Source organism: Erpetoichthys calabaricus, chromosome 2 (genome assembly GCF_900747795.2).
Source record: "Erpetoichthys calabaricus chromosome 2, fErpCal1.3, whole genome shotgun sequence".
Taxonomy (NCBI): domain Eukaryota; kingdom Metazoa; phylum Chordata; class Cladistia; order Polypteriformes; family Polypteridae; genus Erpetoichthys; species Erpetoichthys calabaricus.
The window spans coordinates 106305407-106319491 of record NC_041395.2 but is presented as its reverse complement, the minus strand read 5'-3'; the positions used below and the strand labels follow the sequence as shown (position 1 = coordinate 106319491).

Genomic DNA, 14085 nt, shown 5'->3' with positions numbered 1-14085 from the left:
CTCGACTCTGTCCACTCGAATGCCACGGGATTGTGACTCCACAGACATTACTATGTGCAATGAAGGTGACGGACGCGATGACACAGTGCTGCATGTCACTGACGAAGTTAAAGACCACTCAAATGACCTACATCTCTTTGCTCTTCAGAATGAAGTACCACTATATGCCCCCTCGACAAGCACAGGACGTCCTCAACGGTATGATCCTCCTCTTCCTTACAACCATTTACACAACGTATACGATTCTGATTAGTCTGCGTCCCACACTTCGTGAATCATGGGTTTTGTTTTTAAATTTTGTTTCCCATGCAAAAATCAAATCCGGTGCGATGAAGGACCCAGTTCACGACTGGCAGCCGTGTTTAAACAGGGAGTCCTTCAACTGTGGTCATCCAACGCGCAGCGTAGCGTGCGCCAGGTCGCTAGTCTCTTAAATAAATGACTAACTAGCAAGCCCGCGATTCTTAAAAGAATCGCAAATCCAAGAATGGCAATCACTTTCTGTTCCCTCCAATATTTGGAGGGATGAAATATCATGGAGGGTGGATGTGTCCTGGGAAAGTTCATTTCAACGCGCTTCTTTTATTCATGCAGTCTCTTTTTTGTTTATCTATGGCTGTGTCGTCGTATATGCGGTGGTGTGGGCGGTCGCATTCGGGCGGCTGGCTGTACAACCTGGCGTGCACGCTTTACCTCAGGTTTAGTTCACAGGTCGTAGCCATGGTAAAGTTTCCATTTAATTAAATAAACCAATTTGTACTAAAGCAGTTTCTTTATGTAGGTGCCTTCGTTCATTGCTTTTCTCCATACGGGCTCGTTTACAGGTCGTAGCCATACGGGCTTGTGTTTGTATTACTAATCGTTAAGCTCCTTCCATTTGGAGCCGTGCCTCCTTTGCCTGTGCTGTGTCAGAAGCGCATTGTGGGCGCGCTCGTTCATTATGTTTATCCATACGGGCTCATTTTGTATTTCCGTTAGTTGAGCTCTTTCATTGTGGAGCCATGACGTCTTTGCTTCTGGTGTGTCTGAAGCGCGTTGTAGGAGCCTCCGTGTATTGTTTTTATCCATGTGGTGTCGTCTTTGTTGTCTGGAGCCATGACTTCTTTGCGTGTGGTGTTTTTGAAGCGCGTTGTAGGAGCCTCCATTTATTGTTTTTATCTATGCGGTCTCGTCTTTGTTGTTCTGTGGCTGTGTCGTTAGGTAGACGTCGTTTACGGTTAGGAATCATAATTGAACTTACTTTTAAACTGAATTACCGTCATGTGATCCAAATATGCCACACTGACTGCTGGCACAGTGGATTAGAGCAAGTTTAGTTTACAGGTTGTGTTGTTTGGGCGCCACCTACGGACTCTGGGAAGCCGCTGGGTTTGACTCTGGGGCGCCGAGGCGCTGTGCCTCGGTGCGTCCGCTGTGCATAAATTAAACTGTTGTTTAGTAATATAGATGTTTGGTTCTAAACAGTACTGATCAAATAGGAGATATACACTGCTCATAAAAATTAAGGGAACACTTAATCATCACCGCCTAACACCAAGTCAATTAAGCTTCAGGGATATCAATCTGTCCAATTAGGCAGCATAAGCAATTGTCAATCAACTTCACCTGCTTTAGTGCAAATGAAAATGGCAATGGGTGCACTGGAGAGGCAACAGCAAGACATTCCCCATAAAGGGAATAGTTTTGCACATGATGACCACAAACAATTGCTTGCTCATTATCCCTCCTGACAGAATCTTCTCTAGTTTTGCATTTTACTAGTGTTCTTGTCACTACTGGTAGCATGACAAACCATTACACGACAAGAGCTGGGCAGGGTCGTAGGAGGGCATCAACCCAGCACCAGTACTGGTATCTGCTCTTGTGTGTGTGTGTGTGTGGAGGAACAGGAGGAGCACTGCCAGGGCCCTACAAAACAATCTCCAGCTGGCTACTGGCGTGCATGTTTCTGACCAAACAGTCAGAAACAGACTACATGAGGGTGGCATGACAGCCCAACATCCTCTAGTGGGACCTATGCTCACAGCTCATCACCATGCAGCTAGATTACCATTTGCTAGGGAATACCACAATTAGCAGCTCCGCCACTGGTAACCTGTTCTCTTTACAGATGCGAGCAGGTTCACACTGAGCACATGTCTAGAGACACGGTTACACAGTCTGCAACATTATCCTGCAGGACAGGTTTGGTGGTGGGTCAGTGATGGTCTGGGGAGGCATAAACTTGGAGGATCACACAGACCTCCATGTGTTAGGTACCAGAATTAAATCCTCAAAACCAGTGTCAAACCTTACGCTAGAGTGCAGTGGACCCAGGGTTCCTCCTGGTGCAGGACAATGTTCAGCCTCACATGGCAAGAGTGTTTAGGCAGTTCCTGGATGACAAAGGCATTATTTTTATATTTGGGTCTTGATACCATAATATGGTACAGCAACTCAATTCTGCAACACATTGCAATTTATAATATCCTTTTCAATTACCTGAAATTAGTTTTAAAAAATTATAATCCTATAAGCAAAAATGTGTCAACTAATAAACATTTCCAAAATTTATTCCACATAAAACTTTTTTTAACTGAAAATAAATTCAGCAAAAGTAGGAATATTCCATTATGGCACATAACACACCACATCAGATTATCTAAATTTTACAATGGGTGAGTGCTTGCAAAGATAAGCACTTACGTGTGATATAAGGTTATAAAACAATACAGTGATCCCTCGCTATATCGCGCTTCGCCTTTCGCGGCTTCACTCCATCGCGGATTTTATATGTAAGCATATTTAAATATATATCGCGGATTTTTCGCTGCTTCGCGGGTTTCTGCGGACAATGGGTCTTTTAATTTCTGGTACATGCTTCCTCAGTTGGTTTGCCCAGTTGATTTCATACAAGGGACGCTATTGGCAGATGGCTGAGAAGCTACCCAACTTACTTTCTCTCTCTCTCTCTCTCTCTCTTGCGCTGACGTAGGGGGGTGTGAGCAGGGGGGCTGTTCGCACACCTAGACGATAGGGACATTGCTACTTTCTGTGTGTAGCTGCTTCCTGAAGGACATGGTGCACGGTGCTTCGCATACTTAAAAGCTCAAAGGGCACGTATTGATTTTTGACTTTATTTTTCTCTGGCTCTCTCTCTCTCTGCTCCTGACGGAGGGGGTGTGAGCTGCCGCCTTCAACAGCTTTGTACCGGCGGTGCTTTCGCATACTTAAAAGCTAAACAGCCATATTGATTTGTTTGCATTTTTTCTGTCTCTCTCTGACATCTGCTCCTGACTTGAAGAGGAAGATATGTTTGCATTCTTTTAATTGTGAGACGGAACTGTCATCTCTGTCTTGTCATGGAGCACAGTTTAAACTTTTGAAAAAGAGACAAATGTTTGTTTGCAGTATTTGAATAACGTTCCTGTCTCTCTACAACCTCCTGTGTTTCTGCGCAAATCTGTGACCCAAGCATGACAATATAAAAATAACCATATAAACATATGGTTTCTACTTCGCGGATTTTCTTATTTCGCGGGTGGCTCTGGAACGCAACCCCCGCGATGGAGGAGGGATTACTGTATTTAAGACTAGGAAGTTTCAAATTTCAAATTTGCTTTATATACACAGCATACAAGAGCACATTTTAGATTTTTAGGGCAATATAAAAGTACACTTCCATGAGGTTCACATAAAATATTAATGTACAATTTTTAAAATAAATGATCAAATCATTTTAAGAAAACAAAATGTCTAACACTATACATCAAAGTAGCATCTGTGATAGCTCAAAACCACATCCATTATATTTGCCTTACTTGATTTTGCTCTGATCTCTTTACTGCTGCTCAAGCTAGATTTACGTTATACAGTGGAACCTCAGGTCACGACCATAATACGTTCCAAAACTCTGGTCATAACCAGATTTGGTCGTGACCCGAAGTAATTTCCCCCATAGGATTGTATGTAAATACAATTAATCCGTTCCAGACCGTACAACCTGTATGTAAATACAGTAATCCCTCCTCCATCGCGGGGGTTGCGTTCCAGACCCACCCGCGAAATAGGAAAAATCCCGCGAAGTAGAAACCATATGTTTATATGGTTATTTTTAGAATGTCATGCTTGGGTCACAGATTTGCGCAGAAACACAGGAGGTTGTAGAGAGACAGGAACGTTATTCAAACACTGCAAACAAACATTTGTCTCTTTTTCAAAAGTTTAAACTGTGCTCCATGACAAGACAGAGATGACAGTTCTGTCTCACAATTAAAAGAATGCAAACATATCTTCCTTTTCAAAGGAGTGCAAAGCAAGCAGTCAAAAAAAAAAATCAATAGGGCTTTTAAGTATGCGAAGCACCGCCGGTACAAAGCTGTTGAAGGCGGCAGCTCACACCCCCTCTGTCAGGAGCAGGAAGAGATAGAGAGAGAGATAGAGAGAGACAGATAAAAAAAATCAATACGTGCCCTTTGAGCTTTTAAGTATGCGAAGCTCCGTGCAGCATGTCCTTCAGGAAGCAGCTGCACACAGCCCCCCTGCTCACACCCCCCTACGTCAGCGCAAGAGAGAGAGAGAGAGAGAGAGAGGGAGAGAGAAAGTAAGCTGGATAGCTTCTCAGCCATCTGCCAATAGCGTCCCTTGTATGAAATCAACTGGGCAAACCAACTGAGGAAGCATTTACCAGAAATTAAAAGACCTATTGTCCGCAGAAACCCGCGAAGCAGCGAAAAATCCGCGATATATATTTAAATATGCTTACATATAAAATCCGCGATGGAGTGAAGCCGCAAAAGGCGAAGCGCGATATAGCGAGGGATCACTGTATATTTTTTTAAAGATTTTTAAGCACAAATATAGTTAATCATACCATAGAATGCACAGCGTAATTGTAAACTAAATGTAAAAACATTGAATAACACTGAGAAAACCTTGAACAACAGAGAAAACTAACATTGCAAGAGTTTGCGCTATACTAATACGAACCGCTCGCTAAAAACATTTTTTTTAATGAGTTTTGAGCACAGGGAAAAAAATGAACATTTGAAAAATCCGTAATTTAATAAACAACCAAGAAAAGTAACATTTCAACAATGCATAGAAAAAAGTCTTCATTAAATACAATGAGGTTAAAACAATGCTCAAATCAGTCTCTTTAAAAACAAGCCTGGTGCATTCTTTAATTGCTTTCTCGGCCTTATGCCAGCCCTCCCTCCCTCTCTCTCTCTCGTGTGCGTGTCTGTCTGTCTGGCTCGCTTGCTCGCTACACAGGGAGAGACTGAAAACGTGCGGAAATCATCAGCGCACACAAACCGAAAGGGAAACTGGCTTGTTCATATAACTGGCTTGTTCATATACCGAGTGTGTGGTCGTGAACAGACACCTCTTTCCACTGTATACAGAAATTGACTGTTCAAGGTAGAAATAAAACAAGTATTTGCAGGAGTTCATGAACACAATAAATAAAAACAGGAAAATTGATTATCTGAAGTTTCGTACTTCTCAATTTCCTCCTAGAACTTCACTTATTTGTGTGTGAAGACTTCCAGTTCAGCCTTCAATTGCTTCTGTCAGTTGGAGTTAATGAGATAGAAATAATCTGAAGGTTGTCCTGGTGTAATTGTTTTCACTTTACAATGCTTGAAATTTGCACATTTTGTTTTAAGCCTTTTTATCCCCCCTGGAATTTTGTGAAAAGTGTAACGAACACAAAATTCTTGTAGTAGAAGTAGATAAAACATTTGGTACAAGAATGGATTTTTTATACATTGATTTTTATGTTCTCATTAGATGGTGAACAGCAAATGTTAGTAGAGATTTATTGATCTATAAATGGCAGGGGGGAAAAAGCAAACAACAAAAATAGCCCCCAAGAATATCACAAGAATAGATACTCAAAGTTAACAAAGTCCCTGACAAAATAATACCTTCCAGTCAATTTTTTAAATTAGAGAAAAAAAACACCAGAGAAGTAAGTCTGGAGAGCAGAATCCACACTAGCTGCAAACTGGAATGGTAATAGAAAGTCCAACTCCATCACTTAAAATCCTAACAGCCAAGGAGCTAATAAAAAATAATTAAAAAAGGCCAACCAAACTTTTGTGTCATCTAATAAAGAAGCCATATTAAAGGAGAGAGAGCTGAACTATGTGCCACTTGTGTTATTAGGTCTACAGAATTCCTATAAATGAGTAAGAGGAAAGGGTAAAAGATAAATACAGGAGGAAAAGAAACATAAAAAGGCACCTAGATTCACTAAGAAGCAGAGTAGTGTTTTAAAAAAAAAAAAAAAGAATGAATACTGCATTTTAATTAGTGGCACTGTCATTAAAATAGAGCTATCATTTATACTCTTGTACAAGATTCCAGGCTCAAAAGAAACATTTTCAACAACTCATGAAGAGGCTTGTCAAGTGTGGCAAATAAACTATTAATGCAGGGAAAAGCTGCATGCTGGAGTGAGAGTAAGAAAACAAGGAATTTGCCATAAAGACAGAACATGACATAAGAAGTGAGAAAGAATGACTAACAACTTGCAAGGTATGGGATTACAATGAACCAGGATTTCATGAAGAATGCAGTATAAGTGAAATATGGGGGAAAAAAACAAAACAAAACAGATACAAAGCAGCAGCCATGCTATTTTGGAGGTTGTAGGTTTGCTTTCCAGGTCCTCATTGCATGAAGAGCATTTTGAGCAGTGAGAAAAGCACAATATAAATGTAAAGAATTATATTATTATTATTATATTATTAAATGTGAGTAAATGAATGCATACAAGTGGTTAAACTGTGGCCATGTCAGGTTTAATTCCATCCTTAATAAAAGCCACCTGCCAAATCTGATAAACAGCTAGTACCAAAGCAGACCTTTAAGTAACTGCCACCATAATGTTACATATATTTACTACCATACAATATGAGTATATTTGCTAGATCAGACACAAAAGATGATCTGCAAAATGTAGTAAATCTATCACTTAGTTTCTCCATATTACTAAGCAAATAACTCATCAAATTGCTGCATTATCAGTCACAATTTCTATGTTCAGCAGAGTGGGAAGCAGACATCACATTAGATGAACTGCCAACATAGGTTCATAAGCAATCTCACTACATCTTGAGATGACGATGATAAGGAGGAGTAGGAGTAGGACAGTTGTTGTAGAAAATCATGCATAATGCTAGAATTTCATATACCAGTGCAAAAACCTGCGAAAATCAGTAAACACAACAGACATGCACCTTACACATCAAACAGAAACTTCAGGGTCTCCAAGGTGGATGAAATAAAGATGTCTCTTAATAAGACAAGATATGCAAAAAAAAAAAAAAAACTATGTGCACGACAATAAAAAAAAATGGAACAAAAAGTGGGGAACATCCGTATCAATCAATTTAAGCCACCAATCCATGAAGAATGGTTAAGTACAAGTATCATCCTAGGGCTATGAATAATGAGATGTTAAATTACTTGGGTGATGCGATTTCCATCAGGATCCTCTACTGTAAAAGACGTATCACTCTTACTGCTACCACCTTACTAAATATAAGCCAAGGGGCAAATTGGACAATTATATTGTGAGATTAAGCGAGAGAAGACAGATCTGAAATGTATTTCAAATAGATGCAAAGCAGGCAGTGAGGACAGGTCACTCTAAGCTAAAGCATAATTTTCTTCCCAGTTCACATTTATTTTATCCAACAAAAAGAGATAGTTAATACACAAAAAAGAAGCAGCAGCTGCACTAAATGCAAATTAATGATTTCTCGACGTGACCATCTGGGGCTGTGAGAAAGGCAAGCTCAATGCTCATCTCACACCACAATTAGTAAGTGGAGGAGGTGATCTGGCCTTCATGTAAAAAAAAGGAAAAAAAAAAGCATAATGTTATAATCAAGTGAAAGACAAAACACCACCTAAAAGGCATGGTCATCGGACCCAAATTTGTTGGAGATTACAAAACAGATAGACTATTTTGTGGTGCTTTGAGTAAACATAATAATGGAAGTTGACAACTGCAGATAAGAACACTAGAGATCAGCTCTTCAGCCTCATTCACTGTTAAGCAGAGGCTGATACCTATATTTAAAAAAAATCTGATTAAAGTTTTTCTAATTTATTTGAATTTGTAAAATTCTAACTGAATCTGCTACAGCTTCACAACACTCTTTGAAGAATTAAAAAATTTGGAAATGGAAACATACAGTATATATGAGTAACAATATTTAAAAAAGAAAGTTTAAATGCCAAAAGCATCAGAAAAAAATAATTCTTGCAAGTCTAACTGATCTTTTTAAGGCACACTCATACTCAAAAGAAACAAACTAACAGCTTTTAGCACTAATGGCAAGTAATGCTTGAATATTCCAAGAATATTTCAAACTTGCAATGAAAAATATCATTGAAATTGCAACTACTGAAATAATATGGGAATAATTCATGCCATATGCTCTTCACAAAAAAATACTACTGCCACTGGAAGGTAAAGAGTGTGTATCTAAAGTATGTCAGAAGGGTTTTGCTGTTAAATTCCTAAGAGTAGCAGAGGATAGCTTAAGATGAATAAAGTGTACCTTTTACCACAAGGAATGGGTTTAAAAAAGGTGTGGAACATACACACAGTTCCTGGTAACATTTACAACAAGTTCTTATTTCAGAATAGCTGTGGTACCATACAAATGTAGCACAAAGGAATTATTTAAATTTCTGGCTTGACTGTCTGGATTCTTTATACAAGCTAAACACCCAATTTTGAAACTGCAGGAACATTTGTTTATGTTAAGTAATGATACAGAAAATCACACAGTTGCTTTGTTTTGTGATACTTTCATTCATTTGAATTAAAACATGTAGGCTAAAGATTACCTGCACTGTGGTGAACACAGTTACAAATCAAATTCTATGAAAGCTAACTACTGCTACATTTAACCTTTAAAACATGTCAGATTGCCACACTACTTGAACATCCAGTGATGAGGCCAAATCATTATACTATGATTAAAGTAAATAGGCAGTCTTGAACTTCCATCCATGTACCCAGATTTCCATTTTCTAACTAGCTCTTCAATTTCAGGCTTGCAAATTACAATGGGACAATTTAGAGTCCCTAAGAATTCTAGCATACATTACCGATGCCCTAACCTTTGCCTTTTATTTAAAAGTCAGTATGTACCTTTATGAAACTTAACCTTTCATTTACTTACAATACCACAAGTAAAAACAAACTTTTTTGATACTATCAACGCACAGTGTTCTGACACAATTTTTTTTCAAGAAATTGTGATAATAATGAAGGAACTCTGTCACAACAACAGAGCTTATTCGGCACCATCTAAAAATACAGTAGCAGGTGGAGGCTTAAACATGCATACCTAAGCAAAAACACTGTAACTTTATATTTCTGGTACCCATAAACATCATAATCTGTCTAACGCTATTAAAGTCTGCAGTTATGCAAAATATTTTAAAAAGTAAAATTTTAGAGATTAAAACAAAGCAATTAAAAATGCCTGAATAACTATCGTTTGACAACAGCCGGGTCATATCGTGGATATACTTTCAGGACAAGAAATGCTGTCGGGATGACATCGCAAAAAGCGTCAATTCTAAACTAAGAATCGAGTGTATTGGGTTATCAACATCTAAACAGCAAAAGACACATTTTGTGAATGAGCTACAACATTTTGGCTGCTACAAAAAGGCAGCACAGAAATTAGAAACCTTTTCAAATGCAAGAGGTGTCTCAAACAGCGTGTCTTAATTAAAACCCCATCCCAAGCCCAGTGTCCACAGGGAACATAAGCAGGCAAGGTTTGCATAACCCAGCCTCTGCTTATATAATCATCATTGGACGGCTCACACAACCACAGAAGACACCTCTTCAACAATATAGCGTTTCAACACAAGGAAGCAAGTCGCTGGCTGCCTAAAAGCAGCAAGCCACTGAAAAAGAATCATGCCCGACCGAAGTCGTGTCACTGCAAAGTAAGATAGCAAGATCGTCATTAAAGGCAATATTACCTGGAATGAAACGGCAATGGTATGACACGTACAGTAGGGAAAGGAAATGTGGGTTAAGTTTCCATTCACCCCCTGTCAAATACCTTTACAATTATTGTATCGCCAATATTGCTTGACCTGCAGTATAAACCCAATGGGACGGAGCGACCTGGCCAGTCCATAATGCCGCAAAATATGATGCTCCGCTACCCGGATGTGTCTCAACGTGCCCTTTCACTTTGAGTGCAGCTCGAGTAACTCGCAGCGCCCACCGAATCTCCTTGTGTCAAGATAAAGGACATAGAGATGGCGAAAACACGACGGAACCCCTCGTCGTTTTCCTGCCATTGCCGAGCTTACTTACCTCGGATTCGCTTCGACCGCCTTGTCTCCGCCGGCCTCGTCCTGGTACTCTATGTACGGTTATTATTAGGTCCAGTTCGGAGTCAATGCCGACTCGACTTTTTTCTTGGGGTGTGTTTTTGTTTTTTTTTTGTTTTTTGTTTTTTTCCTCGCTTCCACAGGGGCGAACAGCAGCTACAAACAGTAGTGCTTCTTTCAGCCACTGCAGGGAGTTCCGCATTACCCGCTCAGGGGAGGGGTGAACGAGAGAGGAACCTACCATGTTAGTCTGGGGGGATGCAGTTCAACTAAATTATTATATCAATACCATTACAACAAATAGGAAACAAAATTACAAATAATTAGATGATTTAAAACATTATTGTAGCAAAAGTATTAAACTGCTTTTGTAATCTATCTACATAACCGTTTCGGAACGTTATATTTTTGAACATCTCCTTCCATCCCATAATGGTTAGCTCCCTACAGTCGAAAAAAACCACGGCTTGTCATTTGGGGTCACGGAGGGGGGCGTGTAAGGCGCCTGGACTCCGGCTGCGCGGTGTGACAGGTCTAGAAAAACCTGTACGCAACTGACCAAAAGAAACCTGTAACTAAAAGAACCTCATCAGCCTTAACAGAGGTCCCACCTTTACACAGGTTATTTTGTTTGGGAAGGGCTGCACATTCACCCCCTCACAAAAGGAGGCGCACTAGCATATAAAACACAGTCTTGACAATATCGTCGCGTGTTCAGACAAGGCTTCCAAATTCAACACTGGAGTGACCTACTGTGGGTGAAAGATTACCATTTCCCCATTAGGCGTTCCAACGGTAAACTGTGTGGTTTCAACGTGTTAATAGAATTATATATAATCTCTCCAGGTTCATAGTGATGGTTTAAAAACCAATCACAAAGTATATCATAAGTGCGTTGGCTCTTTGCATAAACAAATATGTTTAGAACTCCGGCAAACGTGGTAAACGATTAGAATTTGTCTGCTCAGTGTTGTATAATCCATGCCACCATACAAGGCTTTACTCTTGAAGGAACGCAAACAGTGAAGAATTGAGTTTTCTGTTTATATTTCTTTTTCCATTAGAAACATTAGTTATTTTTCGTGCAAAGGAAATACTGCATGAAAATTTGTTTCACAAAAAATGTGACAAGTTTTGGTAATAACATTTGTAGGAATCTTCAAAATTACAAAAGTGGAAAAGAAAGAGTCATGAAGGTGTTAAACATAAACAGAATATAAAAATAGATATATTTTAACAGTGGATTGAAAACAGAATTGAGCGCACATAAAAATTAATGACAAGTTAAAGCACTTTTCATAACATTAAAGAACAATGGTGTGATCATCACCTTAAAATTTTTCAAACGGTTTCAGTCTGTACAAGGACAAATGATACACCACCCACTCGCTACTGGTATTTTTTCTGTCATTAGGCTGATAACATGGATAAATGAATTGGGAAATCCTACTTCATATGTTGCTAAATTCAGGCCTGTGGTTCTTATTTGGCTGCAGGTATTCTTTCTGAATAGTCTGACAAGGAAAAAAAATACTGTAAAAGAATGCAATGCTTTAATTTTACTGGTTGCTAAGAGACTTTTGGCTTTGATTTGGTCAGCCAGTGAAGATCAGGGGTTCATTTTAGTCTCTGCACTTTCAGTTACAGCATATGGTAAACTCTTACTATAAAGCAGCAAATTACCAGTAAGCAGATAAAAGTGCAATTAAAATATCCAGTATACGCCTATCGTGAATGACAAGTATTACAAGCAAAGTAAATACAATTTTGTTGTTATCTAAAAATGATAAATCTGTTCTGGTAGTTTTGGAGAAAGGCCGAATTCCTCCTGATTTTTTTAATGCTGAAATTGCATTAAATGAGCATAATTAGGCAAGAGCATGAGCATGCACTAAAGGTTGAAAGTAGATGCTGATTGCCAAGTGTGGGAACAACACTGTGCTCTCCCAGATTAGGTTTGACGCCAGGGTGTATACACATGATCAGTTTATGGCAGAGTGGTCACAAAAAAACATATTTTAAAAGAGAGTTTTCTATTTGCTGCCACCCAGTCTGACACACAGCTAATTTGACACCATGCTGTATTCAACTACTGAAAGAAAACTCTTTGAAAATATAGTCTTTTCCAAAGGAAGCACATAAAAGTGACAATTTGCAGAATAAAATTAATGGCATTGGACTAGGCTCATTTCAAAAAGCTGCTGGGATCTGAAGTCAAGCTGCAGCTGATTTTGAAATCAATAAACTGTCAACTGCTGATACTTCATCACTCCAGGACAGCCCAGTAAATTTGGTCCCAAAATGAATTGCTTAAAACCTGCCATTCTCACAGCCTTGGTGTGCTCAACAGACTTCATCAACAGAACACCAGGGAAGAGGTGACCTGTACATTATATAACCATATTCTTTGTCTGCTGCTGGAGATAATGAAAGCAGGGAGCATTTCACCAGTCACACCACAGTTACAGTATATAAGCACAAGAGTCAATCTGCATCAGTACACAATCACTAAACCCTACGGTATTAGTTAATTGTCCCTTTTTAAATCCTTATTGAAGTCTGATTGTTTCAGTATGATATGCATCAGGTCTCCTGCTACCCACTTGTCCTATAAGTGCTTTTTATTTTTTATGGCCAAGCCACTGAGGATTTAATGGACTCACTGGGCTAATTTCATTAGTTGGTCCAGTATGGATGCAAGATCCAATGGAAATAAACAAAAAAAAAAACTCCAACATGTAGCACCAAATGATCTGAAAAAAAAATTTAAAAAGTGTACAGTAATAATGATTTTAAAGAGGAAATCAAAGTATTTCATGGTGGCATAATAAAATGGTTGTTTTTAAAATGGTTTTATCTACAAGTAAATTGAAATGTTCAGAATGGATTATGTCCATCCAAGTGGCCAACTCAACATTAAGACATGGAATTATAATTCTTAGCAGTTTTGGTCAGAAGAGACATTTTTGTAATTTCAAGTGCAATTAACAGTCTGCATTTAAAACAGCCTCCTGCAAGCATTTTCTTTAGTTATTAATACTGTTGATGGTTTTACACAAGATGTACAGCAGTCCACCGTGTTGTCTCATTTGCAAAGTGCATGATCAGGCTTAGCTTCCACTTGAAAAAGGTAAGCAGCTAAAGGCATTTTCGGGAAGCCAAGATTGCTGGATCTTAGAGCATGTCCAACAAGGACAATGGTTCAACAAGAATGACAGTTTCATTCATGGACATCCCATATCTCAGATAAAAGAGGTGGAAGCTTCTTGTCCTGAAGCCGTAGGGCAAAAACCTGTTCAGAGTGGACACTGCTAAGAGTGCGAAGACTGACCAGCTTCATCAACATACGGGGGAACATCAGGCTGTCCTGAAATCGGGAGAAAATTGACTTATTATGTTGCAGCACTAGAGGAAGACAGACATAGTTAGGACTGTGCATATCCATCATTCAGGTTATTTAAATTCTATTAAAAGGGATCACCTTGGTATCTTTGAAGTGAAATATGTTTTTTCATAATCATGGCAAACATTTTTCCCTGGAAACTTGCATTATTAACTAAAGAAGTATTTCTAAATAAAAAAAAAATCTCTCATTGTCTCCAGCAACAGCATGTCCACTAGGGCACCACAAAAAACAATTAAATAAATTTAAAACTTACCAAATACATCCAATTCACACCTGAGAATATTTTATGTATTTATCTACATCTTGTAAAGATA

General features: G+C 38.9%; 2 protein-coding genes across 33 annotated transcripts in view; both read right to left on the bottom strand.

Moving 5' to 3' along the window:
* Positions 1-10597, bottom strand: part of madd (MAP-kinase activating death domain) — a 237397-nt gene extending 226800 nt beyond the window's left edge. For 14 of the 27 annotated variants that reach the window (XM_051923178.1, XM_051923173.1, XM_051923182.1 and 11 more), the window contains exon 1: positions 10349-10595. The gene's annotated coding sequence lies outside the window, so the exon portion shown is untranslated. Of the gene's footprint in view, positions 1-10348 lie in introns of all 27 variants that reach the window. The other 13 variants (XM_028794255.2, XM_028794247.2, XM_028794254.2 and 10 more) reach the window with 4 other exon arrangements.
* Positions 10598-11564: 967 nt separating this feature from the next.
* The window catches only part of nr1h3 (nuclear receptor subfamily 1, group H, member 3), a 49616-nt gene continuing 47095 nt past the window's right edge, over positions 11565-14085 (bottom strand). For all 6 annotated transcript variants that reach the window (XM_028794259.2, XM_028794258.2, XM_028794260.2 and 3 more), the window contains one exon: positions 11565-13732. In XM_028794259.2, coding sequence (XP_028650092.1) covers positions 13586-13732 — 147 coding nt within the window. In that variant the 3' untranslated portion in view covers positions 11565-13585. The remainder of the gene's footprint in view (positions 13733-14085) is intronic.